Source organism: Odontesthes bonariensis, chromosome 17 (genome assembly GCF_027942865.1).
Source record: "Odontesthes bonariensis isolate fOdoBon6 chromosome 17, fOdoBon6.hap1, whole genome shotgun sequence".
NCBI lineage: Eukaryota > Metazoa > Chordata > Actinopteri > Atheriniformes > Atherinopsidae > Odontesthes > Odontesthes bonariensis.
In genome coordinates, this window is record NC_134522.1 from 21,207,785 (window position 1) to 21,230,125 (window position 22,341).

At 42.3% G+C, this 22,341-nt stretch overlaps 1 protein-coding gene across 1 annotated transcript in view; it reads left to right on the forward strand.

Moving 5' to 3' along the window:
* slc7a14a (solute carrier family 7 member 14a) overlaps positions 1 to 22,238 on the forward strand; it is a 51,224-nt gene extending 28,986 nt beyond the window's left edge. Inside the window, exons 3-10 of the mRNA XM_075447569.1 lie at positions 196 to 432; positions 2,387 to 2,604; positions 2,712 to 2,858; positions 14,494 to 14,702; positions 14,787 to 14,934; positions 15,057 to 15,552; positions 15,637 to 15,873; positions 17,444 to 22,238. Of these exons, the coding sequence (XP_075303684.1) occupies positions 196 to 432; positions 2,387 to 2,604; positions 2,712 to 2,858; positions 14,494 to 14,702; positions 14,787 to 14,934; positions 15,057 to 15,552; positions 15,637 to 15,873; positions 17,444 to 17,742 (1,991 nt within the window). The 3' untranslated portion in view covers positions 17,743 to 22,238. The remainder of the gene's footprint in view (positions 1 to 195; positions 433 to 2,386; positions 2,605 to 2,711; positions 2,859 to 14,493; positions 14,703 to 14,786; positions 14,935 to 15,056; positions 15,553 to 15,636; positions 15,874 to 17,443) is intronic.
* Positions 22,239 to 22,341: the final 103 nt, after the last annotated feature.

A 22,341-nucleotide genomic window follows, 5' to 3' on the forward strand; every position in this document is an offset into this window, starting at 1 on the left:
TGATTTATGTGAATGGCCTTTTAGCGAGGGTATAGTTAATACAAGGGCAAAGACATCCGACGGACAAAGCTATCATTTGAGAGCCACTCAGGGGATATTTTAGTACAACCCTAATGCTCCTATCAATAATTTTAATTTCAGCCTTTATTTCTTCTGTATGTCTATATTGTACTGGTCTTCCTCTGTGTCCCAAAGGAGTGTGTTACGCAGAGTTTGGCGTGCGCGTGCCTAAGACCACGGGGTCAGCCTACACGTACAGCTACGTGACCGTGGGCGAGTGTGTGGCTTTTTTCATCGGCTGGAACTTAATCCTGGAGTACCTGATTGGCACAGCGGCGGGGGCGTCGGCTCTCAGCAGCATGGCGGACTCACTGGCCAATCACAGCATTAGCAACTTCATGATCACACACATCGGAACGCTACACGGATTGGGTAAGGACTTTCAGTCGTACTCATGAAAAACTCTTGGCTGATTTTGAGCTGTTATGGATTGGAATTGATAGTGATTTTAATTCGAGTTTGAAGTTTTGTTACATTGCTGGGGCTGAGAGATGAAGTCACAGTGGTTTTGAGGAATCAGAGGTGGAGACGGTTCCTGGAAATATCTGTAGGTAAAGTAGCTCAAGTGTTTTAGTCCATTTTTAAAATTTACAGCTTATCAGCCATCAGCTACAGCCATTAGTGTTCAGGTCAACTGTCAATGAAGGTTTCCTTTATCAGCAGAAATAGACTTTCACCTGGATGACCTTTGGAGAGATGTTATCGCTCTTTTTTTTCACTTCACTTTCATCAAAAGGGCCAAAGTCAGACTGGGTAAATCTGGCAAACCAAAGAAAGCCGATTTGATCAACTCTATCTTTGCTTTAATTTTGGTATTTTTGTACAAACATGGCTTGTCCCTCAGAGGCATTAACTACCCAGAGAAACAAACTGCCATCTCAAAGAAAATATTTTGTATTTCTCTGAAAAACTGGCACGAATCAGCAGATCTTTCAAATTTAAATAAAAATATTGATGGTGAAATATGAGCACCATCTGGGAAATCATCCAAACCACACTAGAATATTTTTCCAGGAGGCATTCAAGCGGCGTTTCACTGCTTATCTTGGAAGTCTTGACTCAGAGGAAAGTAAGCGTGGCACTGCCATCTCAGATTGCCATCTTAGATTTTCCAGGTCATAGTCATGAGGAGGATCTTTAGGAGTCTGGCGGGAATGCTTAAGCTGATGTGTGTGCCACGAGCGTGTCTGTTTGGGTGACACCGCCTGGTCAGATTCTTCCTGTCGGCCACTGATGTCGGCTGGCGCTGGACTGGATCAGCTCTGCTGTCTGACCCGACATATCCTAACAACAGCAGCCCGTTACAGCTGATCCAATTTAGCAATGACAAAGTGGCACTGGTGGTCACATTGTGAGGAGCATGCCCAGCTGTCCTGATGGAAAGTTGATGTTTCCTTTTCCTGCTGGAGGATTTTCCTTCCACACCCGAGGGAAAGTGTGGAATTTAGCTCAAAATATATGTCATTAGTTTCCAAACATACACAGACTGGGCTCTTTTGGAACTAGTGCATTGCTGAGTTGGGTTAAACAGGAATTACTGATAAGTTGCTCTGTTTTTCGCTGGCTGGCTGGATTGGACTGCATCTCATTTAAAGAGCCATCATAACACTTGTGCACGAATGGCGGAAATAGTTTTGTTGTTGTGCCAAATATAAATATGTTTCCACTTGCAGCATTGCCAAGGAGGTTAAACAAATTTAGAAAGCGTTGATGTTCTGATATAGAAGCAGAGCAGGTCTGATAGTTAGCTGTTAAAAAAAAACATGATATCTGTGTCCCTGTTGTACACATTTGTCTGAATTTCACTGCTATATTTGTGTCCTCAACGGACCTTTTTGAATGGATACGATCGTGTTGTAATGACAAGTTTATAATTGGATGGTGCTTTTGAGATTGAATGTTCTTACACAAGGTTGCTAGTAATGACAACAACTAGAATACCTCTATTTGTGGATTTAAGAGTACCAGAAATAAGTGATGTTTTCTGATTTTTGAAGGGATTTTATGGTTAACAGGCAGACAACAACTTTGACAATAATTGACTAATTATTCAGAATAGTTATTTAAGACTGAAATATGAGGATTCACTTTTATTCTTTACAAATATGACAAGTACTTTTTCAGGAACCTGGGTAACTGTTTGGAGTCTTTTCTGTCAATTTATGGTATTTTTCATTCTAAACAGTTTGGTTGATAAATATTAGTTTTAACCCCGATATGTTCTTCCTTTTTTGCTCGTAATTTCATACTAAGGGCCACCGCAGTGACTTAATGATATTACTTTGTCTCCCTGCATGTTTGGCCACGTGTGTTGCTTCCTCTGTAGGTAAAGGAGAGCAGTCATACCCCGACCTGTTGGCTCTGCTGATAGCATTGCTGGTTACAGTCATAGTGGCTTTGGGAGTGAAGAACTCGGTCGGTTTCAACAACGTGCTGAACGTCATCAACCTCATTGTGTGGGTGTTCATGATGGTCGCTGGACTGTTCTTTGTCAGCGGAGAGAACTGGGATGAGGGGAGGTTCCTTCCCTATGGCTGGTCAGGGGTAGGCACACATTCACATGCGCACTCAAGTATGCGAACAGATCAAATGGCACCCGGCTGTATTTCTTTATTCAAGCTGAAATATATCTTGCCTTTCGTGGGTTGCAGGTAATGCAGGGTGCAGCCACTTGCTTCTATGCCTTCATTGGGTTTGACATTATTGCTACAACAGGAGAGGAGGCCAAGAGTCCCAACACCTCCATCCCCTACGCCATCACCGCCTCGCTCATCACCTGCCTCACTGCCTACGTCTCTGTGAGTTTCCTCTCAGACATACACATGAACACGTCATTCTGAATTCATTTAGCTTAGAAAGTGTTTCGGAGTTGATATGTGGTTTGTGCCCATTTTTGAAAAATTCATACAAGTGTCACAGCATTAGCAAACACGTTTCTTAAAGTCAGTCTTAATTGTGTTCTGCTGAGGTGTGATATTTACTTGACTCAGAAAATTTGGATTTCCTGTCATAAATGATGACGACCTGATCAACTGCGGGGAGACAGTTTTTCTATAATCACTGTAAAATTGGTATTTCATACAACTATGCCACACTTTCAGCTATTGTAAATACACATTTTTAAAGTAGTGCGAACTCCATGTCTGATTTGAGAACAAAAGATCATTTCAGTGCATGCATTGCACTTATATTCACTCTGCTGTTTTTTTTTTTTTGTCTTTTTCCTCATCTTCACACTGACAGCTTTACTTTTCAGCTCTTATTGACCTACTTGTGATAAAGGCTGACAATGTTTGCCCCAAGTGTTGAGAGGTTTCTAAAAGAAAGATGGAAAGATCCTTCCCCCGCACTCCGACCGTGTGGGTGTGTATCTCATCTCTAGTCTTTAGGCATCCAGCTCGCGCAGCTCTCAGACTGCCTGATGTGTGCTGCTCCTGTTACTTTGGGTGCTATGTAACAGCAGCCAATCAGAAATGAGGGATTTTTCAGCATTGCCTAAGGGCAAAGATTGCAGCAGCTTCAAAACTCGGCAACTTCTTTTTGAAATCCTTGTCTCGCTCTCATCCATCCTTTCGCATCGAACCTCTGCGGTGCTCCAGAACATTCTCAGTCTTTTTTAACCTTCATACTTCTTTGATGTGTCAGGAATCCTGGAATAACTTTCCTTTTCCCAGGAGTATCCTCTACCAAGCGCAGTTCGATCTCTAGACTCACCTCAATCATAATGCTACACTGTGATTTTTCAAAAAATATATATTTTTAGTTGGTTTCCACTGCACATGAATGACAGAATGACACACACTTTTATTGATTTAGCAATCATCAATTAGTCATTATAGTCTTTGCCTTGCACTGATATCAACTGTTCTGTTTCAGGCTGTCTTTCCATCAGCCAGTCAGTTCATGCTTTTTCTGTGATTCAGAGTCGAAGGTTACCGTGACATCACGGAACTACCGTAGTTCCTGTTGCCACTCTCACAAGCCATTGAACATTCTTGCGTCGATCACCTGGATAACCAAGAAAATAGTACGCAGAAAGAATCTCAAAGAATCAGAATCTTTTCCCAAACTTGTGTCGCCCCACCTCTTCATATCCAGATTGTGGGGCTTCTTCAAGTACACTCTTCATATTGACCTTTGACCCTCTGTTGCCATGGAAGGTTGACAGCAGTGTGTGGTTGGAGACAAAGTAGTTTCTGGCCCATATGTATGGGAAGGTTTTGTCCTGGAAAAACACTCAGACTTTACCTTTTAAATCCAAAACGTTAAGGGTCAGCTTCACTGTGACATCGTAATGTTCCGGGCCATTATTCAACACAATAGCTCAGGAACAGAACGGAAGGTGGGTGTCGATTGTGACTCTACTGGCTGCATTCAAGTGCCTAGTTTGTTTAGTTAGTTTGTGAAATGTTAGCCATTGATTTGTAAATAACTATCTTTTTATTTGACAGGTCTAGTAACGAGGCAGAATCCAGTTGTTGTAATGTTTTTTTGTTTTTACAGCTATAAAGGCTTATATAATGAGCCCAACATTTCCAGAACATATCCAAAAAAAGGTTTTCGCCAGCTGTGTCTTTAATAGCCCCTTCATTATTGTCAGAAAGGCTAATTAGATCAAAATTTGGTGTAGACATTTGTTATGAGGCGGACAGATCTTCAAATCAGTTAATCACCGTTTTGTATCAAGTACAATACATAAAATTATGGATTATCACACAACAATAGTAATAAAATGCAATGTAATGCAGCTCCTCCAGTCCCGTCCCATCTCCTGTGCTCTGGTGTCGTCTGCTTCTGGCCGAACATCCGTCCAGCTGGGTCTGGAACTGCTAAGCTAACTCTGGGAGGAGAGGTCGCCAGTACGTCACTCCCAATCAAAGAGATCTTCAGCATCTCTTCTCCCTATCAGACTATACTTGGTTCCACCCTCGAAGAAAGAAACTTGTGAACCGTCCGTTGATAACCTTCATTCGTTGACCAGTTCTTCCCATGCGTTGGTCCTCAGACCTGGTCTCGCATGGTCATCCGCCTCCAGATTCCTTCCGCTGTTTGTTTGAACATCACTTGCAGCAAACACCTTCTCAGAATGGGTATAATGCAACACACCAATAGGGAAACCATCCTCACTATCAACAATATTGCTATTCCCGCCTTAACTGCTATCACTCCCCCTTCTCCCAAAATCCCAAACAGACCAGTCCACCACCGTTCACCTCCACCAGCATCACACGTCAGCTCCTCTCTCCGTTCTCTGAACTCCTTCACGGCCGTTGTAAACGTTCTATCAGCTGCAGTGTTCCCGGGTATAAATGTACAACATTTTCCCCAACCATCTGGCACACACCATTTTCCCTTCTAATATACCTTCTAAAACTTGTCAGTTCTACCAAGCCATCATACTCGTCTCATGTAGTTGTTCTCCAAAGCCTGCAAACCCTTCACTCGTGTAGCTAAGAATTCCCTGTTGGTTGTATTATATGTAATTAGTCCATTCCCCATTTTGTTAAATATGATTCCCTGCAAACCAGCCTCAAATCCAGCTGCAATCTCCCTGCGTGCTTTGAGCTCATAGGAATCCCTCTCGGCTGTAATATAGCATCCAAGTAAACGTGCTTATCCCTGATGTAGCCATCACTAGATCTTTTAACTCTCCCTTTTCCACATCCAAACCTCGCATCTCGTTTACCTTGTCATACACTACCACAACTGATGTGTTCCTCCTCACCAGTGCCCAAAGACCTATCTCCCTGTTGGGTAGCACATTTAACAAAACATGATCTCCACACATCCAGTAACTCTCAGCTATCAGGTGTGTCTGATCCCCAAAAAGATATAGAGTTAACATGATCATTTCTATATTTTCACATTATTGATCCAAATAAATAAATCCCAATAAATATTGGTTCCATTTAACATTAGTACTACCTACGTGACTTCCAAAAGCATTCAAACTCACCATCGTAATCTACTCTATAATCAGTGGGAGGCCCATCCTGTGATGTACTCAGATTAAATTCAGCACAAAAAGACTCCAATTTGTGGCCCTCCCTTATTTTGAAAATAACTATGTAATTTATTTGGCCCAAACATCAATCTGCACTTAATACCACACATAGGAAACAATAACCGTTTATCCTCTTCCGATGTGAACCTACCTTTCCTGCATTCCCGTTGCTGGACCACTGCACAGTCCCTGAAGGTGTGTGGCTCTGGAACAACAACAGGCAATGCTCCTGGAGCGTCTGCACATATGAGACCCTCCGTCGCTGTCAGTTCCCTCGTAGTGTACCATGCCCAACTATACCACATATCCTGTGCTGCCTTAACCCATTTTCCACAGTTACACTGTTTTCCCGACTCCACCTGTGCATGTACACTCCATCTGTTCTTGGATTAACATGATTATTCTGTCCTGTAGTGCTAATGGTATCAAGTCCCCCTAGTCTTCCCCGAAAAATCTTTCTATCCTTACAACCATTGTGAACAACTCCTTCTGACCCAATCTGACATGATCTTACCAGATTGCCCCTTTGTCGTGGCGTCCAGAGGCGGTGATTTGGTCGTCTCCTCCTCCGGACCCATGATCCACCCCTCCTCAAATCGTTTATTCCATGACCTTAAATTCAAGCTTAGCAGATACCTCTTCACGACTAGCTCTAGTGTGTATTGCTGGCAAAGTTCGTGGCGTGGCATGGTCTGAGTGGGTGTGTATTGTTGCATTATACTCATCTGACCCAGGCTGGCTACTTCCCTGCGGGGTGGCATCATCACGGGACCCTTCCAGCCTCTCCTGTCTGCGGGATCCCGTCCCACATCTCCAGGCTTCGTTCTCCTGAGCCCATGCTGTCGGCCAACACCCACACCTGGATGCTCACAGTGTCAGAAATCTTAACCTCTTCCTTTTGTTCATCCTTTCCCTCGGACTCGACTCCGTCTGTGTCTTTAGTTCGAACCTTAGTGCAGTGATTCAACTGGTACCATGTGTTGCTACCTTCCACTTGAACTGCTGTTGATGTTGCTCGCACCATTGCGTACGGTCCTTTCCGTCTTGGCACAAGCCACTTCCTCCGAAACACTTCGATGTGCACCTGGTCGCCTGGCACCACTGGCCTCTCAACCAGCTGTTTGAGACTCAAGTCTCTGAACTCCTCCTGTAGATAGATTGTTCTGTGGATTGCAGTTAGTTGCTTCATGTAAGCTGTCCACTCTGTTCGCACCTGCTCAAGTGGGAACTGAGGTGCCGGCATGGGTCGACCCGTTAGCGTTTTATGCGGTGTTAGTGCGTGACTCTATGAGTCTGCATAGGACATCTCATTAGTGCAAGCGGCAAAGCATCTAGTTAGTTTAGTTGAAGCACAGATTCAATTCAATTTCACTTTCCAGGTTCCATTGATTCTCTCAACCATCCCTTGACTCTGTGGATGATAAACGGCCCCACAGCGCTGCTTGATTCGCAGCTGCTGCAGAATGCCTCTTGCACTTTTCTAAACAAACACTTAACCATTATTTGAGCTAATCTCTGATGGAATGACAAACAGATGAATCAATTCTCTTACCAAAAAAAATTTACGACTATTTATCCAATATTTATGACCAATATCCTTGTGATGGCGCGACCTCTGGCTCCAGTAACACCATTGGTGCCAAAACAGCAAGCTGGCACTTTGATGCTACTTTCGCTGCTTCATCAGCCGCGATATTACCTTTACCAACCATTTTGTTACCTCTACGATTATTTGACACTGTATCACTGCCAATTTTCAATTTTCATGACTGCAATCCGCTCCTTCATTTGGACCTCATGTTGCACTGGACTTCCGTCTGACCTCCTGAACCCTCTCTGCTTCACCACTGCTCCAAACGAAGAGAAAATATCATGAGTCTATGCAGAATCTGTGTATACATTCGTAACCTTACCTTACACCAGTCAACATGCTTCCGTTAGTGCCTTCAGTTCAGCCAACTGTGCCGAACATGGCCGTTCACACTTCTCAGCTTTCACCGTCACAAAGTTTCCCACCTTCCTGTTTCACAACTGCAAAACCTCATGATCACCCAAATGATCTCACAACATGATCCATACACAACATAAGTGACATCAGCCTGCACAAGTGGAGTTGCTTCTAAGTCAGGTCTCAGTTTAATGTATCTCACAGCTTCTGACACACGCCCATGTGGTTCTCCTTCAAACTCACGTGAAATGACATCCGCAGGACCCGATGTAGTACACTTCTGTATTCACATCCGGATGTATCAAAAGATGCACAACCTGCAAACATCCTGTCCGAGTCACAACATACCTACTCTGATTTATTAGTTCTGAAATCTTATGGTTTTTATTGGAGACATATAAGAAAAATGGCTTCTCATAGACTAGTGTTGGCTGTTTTGGATGACTTTTGCCAATTTCGTTTCAAATTTTCAAAGGCTAACTTAGCCTCGGTTGTCCTCTCCAGTTGTGCTTTCAACCTTTGATCTTTGGATCTTTCATGATTCCTTCCAGAGGAAGCGCATTTTATTGCATCATCCTCCCAAAAGAAGATCATACTTGTTGTATTTTAATTTTACTTATTATTCATTAGTTATTTATTTATTTATTTATCTTGGACATGGCGCTTTTCTTACTCCCTCCAAGTGGGATGGAGAGATATCAGTAATTCCCTATGGGCTAAATAGATACTCTAATTCAGACTATCAATGCTAAAATTTAAATTAGAAACTTTGTTCCGTTCAAATTTTAGAACTTCGTAATAGTGGCACATTTAAATTTTAAATTCAGAAACTTTGTTTTGTTGTGTCCTAGTAACAGTGACCTATTTAAATTCAAGTTTTAGAAACTTAGTAGTCGTGATACATTTAACTTAAAAACTTTGTTTTGTTTTGTAGTGATGACACACCTGAGGGCGGTTTTTAAACCCTTTTGAGTACGTCCGGTGTAAGTGTACTTCTTACCTCTATATGTCAATGTAAACCAATACTGGGATTCCTCTGCCAGAGGAACGCCTTGGACCTGCCGGGCCACTTGCTCCGCCCCGCAGGGACTGGCCACGGTCCTGCCGAACACTCGGGTTTCTCGGTGCTCTCGGACAGCTGTAAACAAAGTGTCCCCTCTCGCCACAGGCCCAACATGCCCCCGAGGACCTTCGTCCTCCAGGTGCACCTCTTCTTGACCTTTGACAGGGTCGACGATGGACTTGCCCCTGTGATGGCAGTTCAGCGGCCCCCGCTGTCATGGCCTCATTTCGTACCTCTTGCTTCGCTTGCAGTTCTTCTAACTGCAACCGTGCAAGTTCCCTTTGCATATCCTCCTCCTGCTCCTTCCGTTTCAGTTCTTTTCTGTATTTGTTCACTGCATGCACCACGTGGTCTCGGAATTGTCCATGTGACATTGAATTCAGCCCCACCACATCCTCCAGCCTCCCCTGAACTGGGGCAGGCAGAGCCTCTTTGATGGAAACTCTGAACAATGTCACCCAAGCTGGGCTCTTCTCGATTTCTCCCTCAGCCTCTTGTCTCCATTTCTTCAATTGTTGTGCAATGTACACAACCGGACTCTCTGTTCCTGACAGTGGCTCCCCCTTTAATGCTTCGAGGTCCACTCCCACAGTAAACTCAGCTCGTAACGCTCTCCAGAGTGCAGCTCGATATGCATTAAAGTCAGTTCCATCAGCTCGGTGGCTTAACATCCAGTCATTCTCACTGTGTCTCAAAATGCCCTCCATGGTAGAAGTTCCAAAACACAGTGCCCACACTGCCTTAATGTGTCCCACAGACAACAGTTTATGCACAGTCTCTTGTTCAAAAGCTCTTATCCATCTACTTGCACCTCTGTGAATGTCCGGCAATCGAGCAACCAGCCCCCCTAGGTCGAGCGTCTGCCACGGCACACACTGTCCCTGCGTCATTTCTATCAAACTCGGTGCTGACGCTGTTGGACTCTTATGTTCTTCAGAAGATGCCTTTTGAACTGGAGGTGCCAGTTCTGGTGATTTTTGGTATTGTGGGAGCTGTCCCCTTGCCTGATCTGAATTACAGACGGCGTCTGGCTCAGGAGCTCCATGACTGCTTGATGTAGCTATTTGTAGTTCTGAACGTTCATGAGATATTTTATGATCTTTTATTTCGGAATCTCCTTTTATGTTTGCTGCTCCTGGCAGTGTTGGAAATAGCTCTGCATTTTCAAAGACATGTAAAACTTTTAATTCAAGCTCTCTCTTTTCCTGTCTCTTTTTGCTTTTGTCCTTTGGTTTGTAAGCTTTAATCCTTTGTACCATACTCTTACAGGTAGTTACATTGAAAGTGCCACCTTTTGGCCAGGGTGAGACGTTATTTTTTTGGAATGTTCAGGATGTTTGGCGCTGATGATTATTGTTGGTGTTACATCCATTGTTTCACCTAGTTAGTTCCCTTCTATTGTCTTTTGACTTTTTCTTTTTATTTACTTATCTATTTTCTAAATTTCCCTTATTTATTATTCGTATTCCCCCTTTTTTTTTTTTTTTTTTTTTGAAAGTCAATTTAAATGCACTAATTATTTAACTCTAATCAATGCTAATTTAATGCTCGGCTAAATTTAGCTTAGATGCAGCTAATTATTGGATTGGATGTTGTCAATGCTAATGTTAAGGTTAGCCTACGTTAGCTTTGAAAGCTTATGCTCTAGGTTGTTTTTTTTTTTTTTAAATTAAACCAATGTTAATTCAATGTTAGGCTAATTTAGCTTTTTGACTTCCGGTTTGGAGTTCGGTTACTATTATTGCTAATGTTAATGTTTGCCAACCAATGCCAATTGATGTTAGCTTCCTCGCTGTTGCTAATAAATGCTAACCTATTGCTAATTAAGATTTAAACCAATATTTGCCTTATTGCTATTGCTAATCAATGCTAATTGTCTTTCTGATCAATGCTAATTATGGCTAATGAAATGCTAACAAATGCTAACAAATGCTACTAATGCTAACCAATGCTAACTATTGCTAATCAATGCTACTTATTGCTAATCAATACTAGCTTCCTTGTCGACCAATGCTAATTGAATGCTAATTATGCTATTCAACGCTAGTGATTGCTAATCAATGCTAGTTATTGCTAATCAATACTATTGATTGCTAATCAATGCTAAACAATGCTAGTTATTGCTAATCAATACTAATTATTGCTAATCAATACTTGCTGTATTGCTAATGCTACCCAATGTTAATTTATTACTAATCAAAAGCTCAGTTAATGCTTACTCTGTTTGAAGTGACTCAGGCTAAAGGCGTTGCCCCAACTTTTGCTCACATCCGGATGCTTCCGATCCAATCCACACACAATGTCCTCCACCAATCCAGATGATCCAATGTACGTCACAGCTACGTCAATTCTGACCAATGAAATAAAAATATTTTTTGACCAATGAAATCTGAACACACCTCTAAATCTAACTCCAGTGAAACACGTCTACGACAGTAACTTCTAACCAATGAAATATGAACACACCTCTAAGCCTGCCTCCAATGAACCACGTGAATTTCTAACCAACCAAATCTGAACACATCATTACATCTGCTTCCTAGACTGTTATTAACTCCTCCCAAGCATAACAATTGAACCAGACATAACAATTGAACCACACCCCAACTCAAAATGGCGTTTGTCACACTTATATTACAAGTTGAGAAAAAGGAGGAAATACAAACTTTCAGCTGGACATAGAAGAAATACAATTTAACACAGAAATAACAGTTGCACTATTCTTCACCTCGAAATGGCATTTGTTAAGAAAGAGAGAGAAATACAATTTAACACGCTGTGGACAGGGAAACTACAAATCAAAAGATACAGAAACAATGCATAAGCGAAAAACTTTCTTTATCAGGAATGTCACATTCAACCTGACTAGAGACAGCAACCTCTCCTCTAGAATTGTGAAACCCTCATTACTCGACTGATAACAACTCCGCAATTAGCACATTACCTAAAGAAAACTAATAATTATTACAGTTCAACCATAAATTGCCCCTGGAAGACACAAGGAAAGAAAATGTGATCACACACGAACATTTGCAGCAGCAGAAAACTCTCAAGGACAGAGCCCGCGCCTCCACACCGGCCTCGTGAACGCGCAGCACCCTCTGTCCCCCTGAAAGCCAAAACACCTTCACTCGCCTGTTGAGAATAGAACTTTAGAAACTTAACACCAATCACAGCAGTACTCAATAATTCAATAATAACAAGATGCACTCAACGAAAAAGTCATAGCACATTACTGCAACAACTCCTTATCTCCCCAAGTTATTAATGTGGCAACTATAACAATGAAGCAAATTATAACAATGAAGCAAATTATAACAATGAAGCAAATCTGAGTTTAACTTAAAATGCTACGAATACTCAAAAGTCAAAGGATGATATGAGTCAGAACCTTTTTTCTTTTCTTCTCTTTCTTGATTCACACAAACATCAGATTTCACACACACATTGACAGACAACAGAGACCGGTCCCACACACTCAAGTCAGTCGGTCAAAAGTTTTGTGTCAGTCACCGTTCAAATCTTCACATTTTTAAATTATCAATTTCTTTCATTTAGACTTTTAATTTTTCAGGAGATGTGTGTGTCGGCAATATATGGAATACAAAATGTGTTTTCCCTACAAGCCTTGTGATATGGTCTCTGACCAAAGCAACAGATGCTGACGTGTACTTTGCCAGCTTCGCTGTGACCTCTCAATAATAATCTCCTGTGGCCAATTTCATAAACGAATTTGAATTTTCTTCTCAAAATGTCTTTATACTGAGGTCTCGGATAACTCCAAAGAGTTCTAGGCAGATATATAAAATGATATAAACATATATACTTAAAATGTGCTCCTCATAGAACTGGATTTTTTCATTTCAGAGTTTTTTTTGAAAGCCTGATTGATTCAATCGTTGAACTTTAATGTTCGCCAGTCAATCAATTATCAGTATTCGTTTTACTCCTTGACTAGTGAAAATAATTTTCACGTATGTTTAATGCGTCTAGTGTACCCCGTACTCCCGTCAGTGTTCCCCCCCCCATGCATTGAAGGATGGCTGATAGAACGCAAGAGGTACTATTGGTGGCCGCTCAACGGCCTACCCGCTTCTCTACAGCTATTAATTAATCCAGTTTGAATTCATCCGATTCACAATTGGCCGGAGCGCAGCGACTATAGTCCTTCTTAATTACCAACAAAAAAAATACAACAACACAATAGCCCGACCAGCTGCTCACAGCTGTCTGCTTCACAAAACACGTCTCACATAAGCTGCTGTTTACCCAATTTTTATCTCAATTAAAACACTCGGCTCCCCTTGGCCCACAATTTCAACAATTTCAGCAGCCCCCCTGCGCAGAAGTAACAATGAAATGCTTACCGAATGCAGGATCCGTCTCTCTCCTGTGTTCTTTTAAATTTGGGGAAGCCGGAAGAAGCCGTCAGCTGTGCTCCACTAACCGAGATCAACTGCGTATAGGTAGGAACAAAATCCCACCTGCCGGCTTGTTACAGCTGATGTCGGTTGTCGGGGCACAGAGGACACGCTCCGCCGGGATCCAGATGCAAACTCTCACGAATTCGGGGTCACCATTATGTTGTGGAGAAATTAGAGTCGAATCCCGCGTTGGTCAGCCGTCCATTGGGGAGTTTATTGAACAAACCGTCACAGCAAATGTGCAATGCTTTTATTTTATGTAAAGCACTTTGAACTGTTTGTACATGAAATGTGCTATACAAATAAATTTGATTTGATTTGATTTGATTTGAGGTGGAACATGCAGTGAAGGCATTAAATACAATAAGTGTGTACAGTCTAACAGAGTTAGATCCCCATTTACTCTTTCACACATATCCTGAACCAGCCCGAGTCCGACTTAAATGAAGGGCAACATTTTCCCAAGGGGCAAGGTCATCTCTCGATCTACCTTTTTATGTAGCGTTAGTCTTTTTTTCAATCATTCTTCCATCTTTGTGAACTATTCATGCACATCCTTCATTTTTGCAGCACAGCACTTGTGACAGATGGCCCTGCATGATTTCACACCTCAGACATGAGATAGAAAGAAAAGAAATGCACACACACATGCATGACCACTGTGAGACAGCCATGATTAATGAGCATTAGCAGGTAATGCAACATGCAGAGTGCTGAACACAGTTTTCTTGCTGCTATGAGAATGTAGCGCTCACATATTAGTACCTATAGCCTCAATGTTTATGCAATTATAGCTTCGAATTGTGGCTATTCTTTCAGTCTAGTCTTCCTGTGAAAGCTTGTTGTACAATTTGACATCTTCTTCAGTGTTTGTCATTCTAGAATTCTGCACACAACAGCTTTTGATAAAGCTGTAATGTATTTTTAACAAAGTCCATGATGGAATCAGCAATCTGAGTAATAACCCACACTTTCTCACTTGTCTTCCATCCAGGTGTCTGTGATACTGACGCTGATGGTACCGTACAATGAGATTGATGAAGACGCCCCACTGATGGAGATGTTTGCCATGCATGGCTGTTTGTTCGCTAAGTATATCGTGGCAGTAGGATCTATAGCCGGACTGACCGTATCCCTCCTGGGATCCCTGTTCCCCATGCCCAGGGTCATCTATGCCATGGCAGGGGACGGCCTGCTGTTTAAGTTAGTTGTTGTTATTTTTCACATCCCTATAAATTACCTATAGTATGCATCTGGGTTTCAGACGACCAATTTTTGTGTGCGTAGGTTCCTGGCGAATGTGTCCTCATACACAGAGACCCCTGCTGTGGCCTGTGTGGTGTCAGGCTTTCTTGCTGCCCTGCTGTCCCTGCTGGTCAGCCTCAGAGACCTCATAGAGATGATGTCCATAGGAACCCTGCTGGCTTATACCTTGGTGAGTGGTGGATAATGTTGGTGGATACCGTTGGTACTGATGCAACAACCATTCAAAGTGCGTTTGGTGTTGAGGAGTCAAGTGTTTCTGTGTATGAATTTGCCCTCTCTCTTGCTCTGCAGGTGAGCCTCTGTGTGCTTCTCTTACGTTACCAACCTGAGGGCGACATCCATGGCTTTGTCAACTTCCTCTCGGAGGAGCAGAATAACAAGAGGAAAGAGGGCGTTCTGGCTGAGTGCGAGAAAGAAGTGTGTTCTCCAACCAGTGAAGCTGATGAGTACGGAGGTCTGCCCACGAACACGTGCGGAGCCAAAAACTTGCCCTCGCTGGGTGACAACGAGATGCTGATCGGCAAACCAGATAAAAATGCGTACACTGCCAGCCACCCTAACTACGGCACAGTGGATATGACCACAGGTATCGAAGCAGAGGAGACGGAGGGAGGGATGTCCCGACGGCTGAAGAAACTGATTGGGCCCCGCTACTATACCCTGAGGATTCGACTTGGCCTCCCGGGAAAAATGGACAGGCCAACTCAAGCCACCGGGAAAACTGTCACAGTGTGTGTGCTGCTGCTCTTCATCTTCAACTTCGTTTTCTGCTCCTTCATCATTTTTGGTGAGAACAAGTCCATAAAATCTAGCTCCAGTTTGCAGTATGAAGCAAACGCGCATTCCATTGTTTCCCTCTCTTTTCTCTTAGGAGCGAGCAGTATTGGGGAGGGTCGTTGGTGGGCATTGCTGCTGTTAATCTTATTCATCATCATCCACGCCCTTCTGATTGTCATCATCCTCCAGCAGCCGGAGAACCCTAAGCGGCTGCCCTACATGGCACCATGTGTGCCATTTGTGCCTGCTTCAGCCATGCTGGTCAACATCTACCTCATGCTTAAATTGTCTGCAATCACATGGATACGGTTTTCAATCTGGTGCCTTGTGGGTAAGCGTCCACTTTCCCTAATGATCTGTTTTGCGTGACAGGTTCTCTGTTGTCATATTTTAAAGTCAGTATACAAACTCTACAATCTGGGACAGATTGGAGCTGATGATGTTTTGAAATGAAACAATAACTTTGTTGAATTTCTCTTAAAAAATGGCTCCCTGCGCCAATAAGTTAGTGTGTGTCTGGCTTTCTGGCTTTGTTTGTTTCTTTTGGCAGAATAAGGAGGTCTAATTTTTTCCTTATTGTTTTTCCCTCAGTTGTATGTGTTTGTACATTTGCATTTATCTTACCATTAAAGGGAAATTCTGTGATTTTTCTCACAGTGTGATTAATTCGCCCCATCATATAACGTAACAACAGCTTAACAGTTTCCACTGAGTTTCCATTCGAGGTCCTTCCTCCTGCTGCGCAGTTTCTTCCTGCACAAAGGAAAAAGAAAACAATTTGCCCTGATTTATTTATACCGTGTGAGAATTGCTGTGCCATTTTTAACTCATTTAAAGATGATAGTCTTTAAACTTGTATAATTTTAAATGCAAGCTTCTAAAATCATGGCAGAAGCTGTAACAAGGGACTTGCATAGAATATAATGAATCCCCAGTGGTTCATGTTGAGCCAACATTGATAACTTGATACACGTGAGCCTGTTCTTCAGCAGCAGCCGACTGTGTTGAAATGATTGACACGTCGCCTGTGTTTGTCACACATCCAGCGAAAGATGCTGCACCAAAGGCTCCACTCTTCTCACCGTTCCATCTGTATGATTAAAAATTGAACAACGAAGTCTGGAGCTGGAGAGCATGCCTGCTTATTTTTGGAAAGGTGTTGGCTCTGATTGTCAATATATAAAAAAGCCAAACTAAAGAAATGAACAAAGCCTGAACAATGAACATCCCTCATAAACGTTAAACTTTTTTTAAAGTTTAAACCCCCCCCCCCCCTCTGGGCATAAACAAAGGAATCACCATAGAGTTTTTTTATATAATAATTATTTATAGCTTTATCAACCTATTTGTTTGAATTAATGCTACTTCACGTGCTATATTTAGTGAACTCTAAATGCAAACTGTGCTGAGTCTGACTTGTAGGAAGAGCTGATTTTGAATTCACTGCTGGCTCTGTTGTCATGGTAATCATCTTACCAAGCTGTGCAGCAAAAAAAAAAATCTGTTTCCTGGATTATCTTTAAGGGTGTGTGATGAAATAAAATATATAAGGTGGTAAGAAAGAAGCAATTCAGCAGAATGAGACACGTTTAAACACAAGTACAGAACCAAGTGCTTCAAGGTAAATAAACTCCTTTCTCCAGTCAGGCCTTTTCATGAGCTCAAAACTATATTTAGCCTTCGATGTTCACCCAAGTGAGTGATTATTACGAGGGTTGTCTTATGATCTCAAACAGGTCAAACTACTTTTGCATCACCATCTCCCCTAAACCTGATTTTTTTTTTTTATGTATAATCTGAGGAGCTTTATATAAGAGGATTATGTCTTTTGCTCACACGCTCTGTATCTCTGTATCACTTCGGTTGCGTATGTGTTTATTAATACACGTGTGTCTCTTTAGGTGTGCTCATCTACTTCGGCTATGGCATGTGGAACAGCACGCTGGAGATCACAGCCAGAGAAAACGAGGTACACGCCTCCACATACCAGCGCTACGATCAAGGAGTGGACGAAGGCTTCTGCGGCTTCGATGACGATTTCTACCCGCCTACCACTGACACCTGGGGTGCACCTGGGGGGGGATCAGGGCCAACTTCTCCCCCTAAGGCAAAACCTGAAAGTGGCGGGATGCCATCCAAAGGTGGAGGCGGAACCGCTGCTAACAATGGCCTTGCGGAGGAGGATCCGATGGATTTCTGAAGGGACTGACTTTGTGTTACCCTGAATGTACTGCCTTGTCTGCTGCCTGGGGGAAGGGAGGGGAAGAGTGTGTGAGTGCATGAATGGTAGTGAGCGTACGCTTGTGTGTGTGCATGCCTGCATGTGTGTGTTTTTGTTTGTGTAACTAACCCTTGGGCTAGATTGTTTCTGGGCAGTGGAACAGCTTGTCTTTTACCTTATTTGACCAAGCTTAACACGCCGCTCCCACACAAATGCGGACACCAAGGCCACGGGTGTCTTGACACATTCACTTGTTATTCACTCACTGGAGTTGACATCCCACACACGGAAAAAAAAAGGCCAGTTAGAAAAAGTGCAAACAAAGCAAGAGATAAGATATAATGTGTATCACCGCGCTGTGTAACAAGTGACATTGTGTGCTGAACATCTTTTTAACCGTAGACAAGGATTATGGAACACCGGAGAGAGGAAGGTGATGAGACAGAGCAGATGAATCAGCACCTCTCTTCCTGTTTCAGCACAGATAGAACAGGAAAGTTAGATGACAGCATGCCAAGCCTAAATGACTTCCTGTGCCCAGTCCAGTCTGACTTTCTCACAAAACATTAAAAACAGCAGAACACATTCTCTTCTAAACTTTTTTGAAAACTAAAAAAGGAAAAGGAAAATAAAAAAAAACACACCTTTCTATCTCCATCTAAACATCTAGCCCAAGGGACTTAGAAGTGGACGTGGAAAAGGGTGTTGATGTTTTCTGTGACAAATAGTACTTGGACTTTGCTTGCAATAGTGCCTTCATCTACCGTGTGTAAGTTTCTGGTTCTGTCTTTTTTCTACTTTCCTTTTGCCTGTGTATGTGTGGGGTTCTACGGTATGTGCACTCAAACTCCACCTTTACATTGATTCTAATGTACGAGCGTGTGTGTGTGTGTGTGCGTGTGTATAAAGTGGGTTCTTCAGATTTTTTTTATGTGTAGGTATTCTCTTCTTGTTTTGTTGTCCCAGCTGCCCCCAGCATGCGCCTCAAAGTCAATTCACCTGCGACAAAGCATCTCGTGGTGCAGTGTAACGTGCACATGCTCATCAGTGTACCTAAAAAGATCAGAGAGTAGACGGAATAACAGGAGGAGAGAACAGGTTGAATCCTTGCTGACAGGCTGGAGGATTTATCAGGATGAATGCTATGTTTTCTTTCTGTGTTCTTTTCACTCAGTTGATGAGGTTCTTGCTCTTGGCCAGCACTTTGGAAGGAATACGATTTTAATTCATTCAAGAAAGTGGGATTTGTTTAAACTGGATATCATTTTCATGGAAGAAAGAAATATTGGAAATCCAATCGCTCCTCTTCAATTTTTCTCCCTGTCTCCACTCCCCTCTTTGCTTTTTTTTCGCACTTCCTGTCTAGAAGCTTCCACCACCCCTTTGCTCTTCTAACCCAACTCTTCCTTCATTAGTTTCCCATCTCACTTTTTCCTTTATCTCGACTGCCTCGTGTCATCAGGGAGTTGCCACCACGAGTCACAAGTAATAGGCCCAAGATTGGTTTTCATTTTGCATTTGTAACGGCGATCTGTTAACGACCCGCCGATCCATTTGCTCCTGTTTCCCTTCAGCATGTGTGCTACCTCTCCTCTGATTTGTCTCCAGAACATTTATGTCTCTCCCTGTGCTTCCACTCCAACCCAGGCCCAAGCTGGTACAAGTGAACCTTTCCCCTAGTTTTCAGTTTTAATGCATGCGCTGAGGGTTCACAGTCTACAAATCACTTGCTGTTTTTTTTTTTCCCATACACCAAATAGCATACTGTCATCGTCTTTGTGTTGAGGGTGGGGGTGCTCCTTCAATAGCTTCTGGTGCTGCTGTCTGCCCTGATTGTCGCCCCTCTACCTTTCCCCTGTGCCCCCTGTTGCTGCATCAGTCCCTTTCAGGGAAGCCTTATTTGTCTAATGCACTAAACCTAAGGATGCCACGCTAACCACCACCACCCACCCGATCTCTACTCCTCCCATAACCATCCTCTCTTGAGAAAAAAAAACAAAAAGACCAAAAATAAAACAGAAAAAAATTGTTTAGTGGTTCATTAGAGTGATGGCGATATTGGAGCTTGTCAAGGATAAGGGTGGCTGTCAAATTCTAAATCTGTATGACAGTTTTGCCAGAACTGGAGCACACATAAAGCACTCAACAAGGGGCCATTGCTGAGACTAAAAGTTCCAATTAAAAAAACCTTTTGTGTCAATTTATAGTCTTATTTTATATATATTTTTTTTACTAGAAATGACAAACTCCAGAAACAGAATTTACAGCCGAGAACACCAATCAAATATCCACAATGTTGTAGTTGTCCGCCAGATACTGGTGAATATATAAGTTATAATGAAAACATATCACATTAAAAACATTTGATTTTTTTAACTTGATTTTATAGCGTCTTTTAAGGTCTCACCCCCTCGATCTTCTCTTGAAATGAGAACATCACAGGATGCTCACTTCAGGACAAACAACTCAGTCAACTTCAATAACCACCTGCTACAATAACATTTCAAGCACTGAACACAGATATCATAGAAACAGATACTTTAGAAACAGCTGGCCCTGAAAATGATCTGAGGCTCTGCAGACTCAGTGTTCTGGCATGTGTCTTAAAATATTTGCTAATTATATCTTTTGCACATCCAAATATACAATGTCTAATATTTTATTCTATTCAGCTGAAACATCTTGCTGGCCCCCGTATCATCTCCTGACTCAGCCAAAAGATCCGAATGCTTTGCCGTCATAGCTCAGCCAAAACAACCATGCCTCTGACACTGGACTGGATCTACTTACTTATGTTTTGTGCTCTGTGTGTATGACTAAAGACTGTGTGGCTGCATGTATAGTGCAGGTGTGTGTGTTTTAATGTGTGTTTGTAGCCTACGCCTGCACCTCGATGTGACCGTCTGGTGAATGTGTAGCATGCAGTCATGCACGAGGCCCAGACTATAAATGTTGTACTTGCATGTGGTGACTGAGTGTAACAGGTTATAACAGATGCTAAACCAAACCAAACGCAGGCTTAGTTCTTACGACAGGGGGCCTTGGTTTCCGTGCTCTGGAAGGAGGGCAGGCGTTACCACAAAAATACCACTTTCCAGAACTCCTCTGTGTATTTGTTGCAGACTGCCGCAGCTTTTTTTAATTTATTATTTATTTAATCCCCAATTTTTCTTCCTCTTTACGGAATGATATTTTTTAATATAACATGATTTTTGCCAGATTAAAAAAAAAAGCATTTTTTTATTCATTAATTTAAGTTGTAATCGCATGTGTTAATCGCTGGTCTCCTCACCCCAGGTATGGGAACCAGGGCTCCATTAGACAGGACTATGTAGCAAACACTCTGATGTGGACAGTGATTCCTCTCACGCTCTCCCTACAGTAACACCTACAGTATGCCTACTTCCTGTATATCCACCTTCTGAACCACGACCTCTGCAAGCCAAAGTCCACAATGTTTCTGTACCTTTCGAGTACAGGAGGCTGTAGTTTCTTCATATGAGCACTTAAGATGCAACAGAACTAACAGTTTTTTCTTGAGATGGTTTATGGTTAGTGGGTTTCGACGGTTTTCCTTTTATCAGAGTAACTTAAGCCAACAGTACAACGATGATGAATTCTACTCGCTACTATTTGCTAGTATTCTATTCAAATTTCAAAGTATTAGTCTAAACTCCGTTGACTACATTAGATGCATTTGTCCTGCTCTGACGCGTGATATGGTGAAAAGTAAAGCACTAAAGGGGGAATAGTATTTTTTTACAGCTGTTTCCCATTCACAGGCCCTCCTCTGGTGGGCGTGCTCAGCTGAGCTCGGTGAAGTTATCAATCTTCCCTTTTCGAGCTATTGTTTAATCACAATGAGGCCTGGGAGAAACTGCTAAAAAATATATTTTTTAACAAATGTAGTCTCTCTGGAAAGATGAACCTCATTTATAAAACGTAATACTTTCCTGTGAAGGGTTTTGAAAGGGTTGTTATGGAGGTCCAAAAGGACTTTAGAAGGTTTCAGAGTACCACAGAAAAACAAAAAAAGAAAAGAAAATGCAGAAACTATTTTAATACAATTCTGTGAAAGGTGAACCACAACCATAACTGAATATTGCCACTATTGCTTTTGAAGTCAGCTACTATTTGTTTATTTTGTCCCGAAGACGGCGTGCCATGTTCCTCCTGTGCTCTGTGTTCGCTGTGGCCAAGTGTCCAGTCGGTGTGCGTTGGACTTGTTGAGACCAGCTTCTCTCGCAAACAGCTAGATATTCCTTTCTCTCTTCTGTATATTTTTGGCACAAAGCTGTATGATATTGTTGTTTTGTATGTTGACTTTTTAAAGGTTTCTTCCATATGTGTGTTTTTTTTTTTTTTGCTCCTGGGTGCACTGTTTTTTTGCTGAGTTGTTGATATTGCTTCCATGCAACAATGAAAGTTATTTATTGCAAATACCAAAAAGCGGCTCGCTCATTTGTTCATATAAGATGAATGCGCGCACACACACACACACACACACACACACACACACACACACACACACACACATGCATATACAGTTATGATTGTGTTATGCTTGTTTGTGAGTTT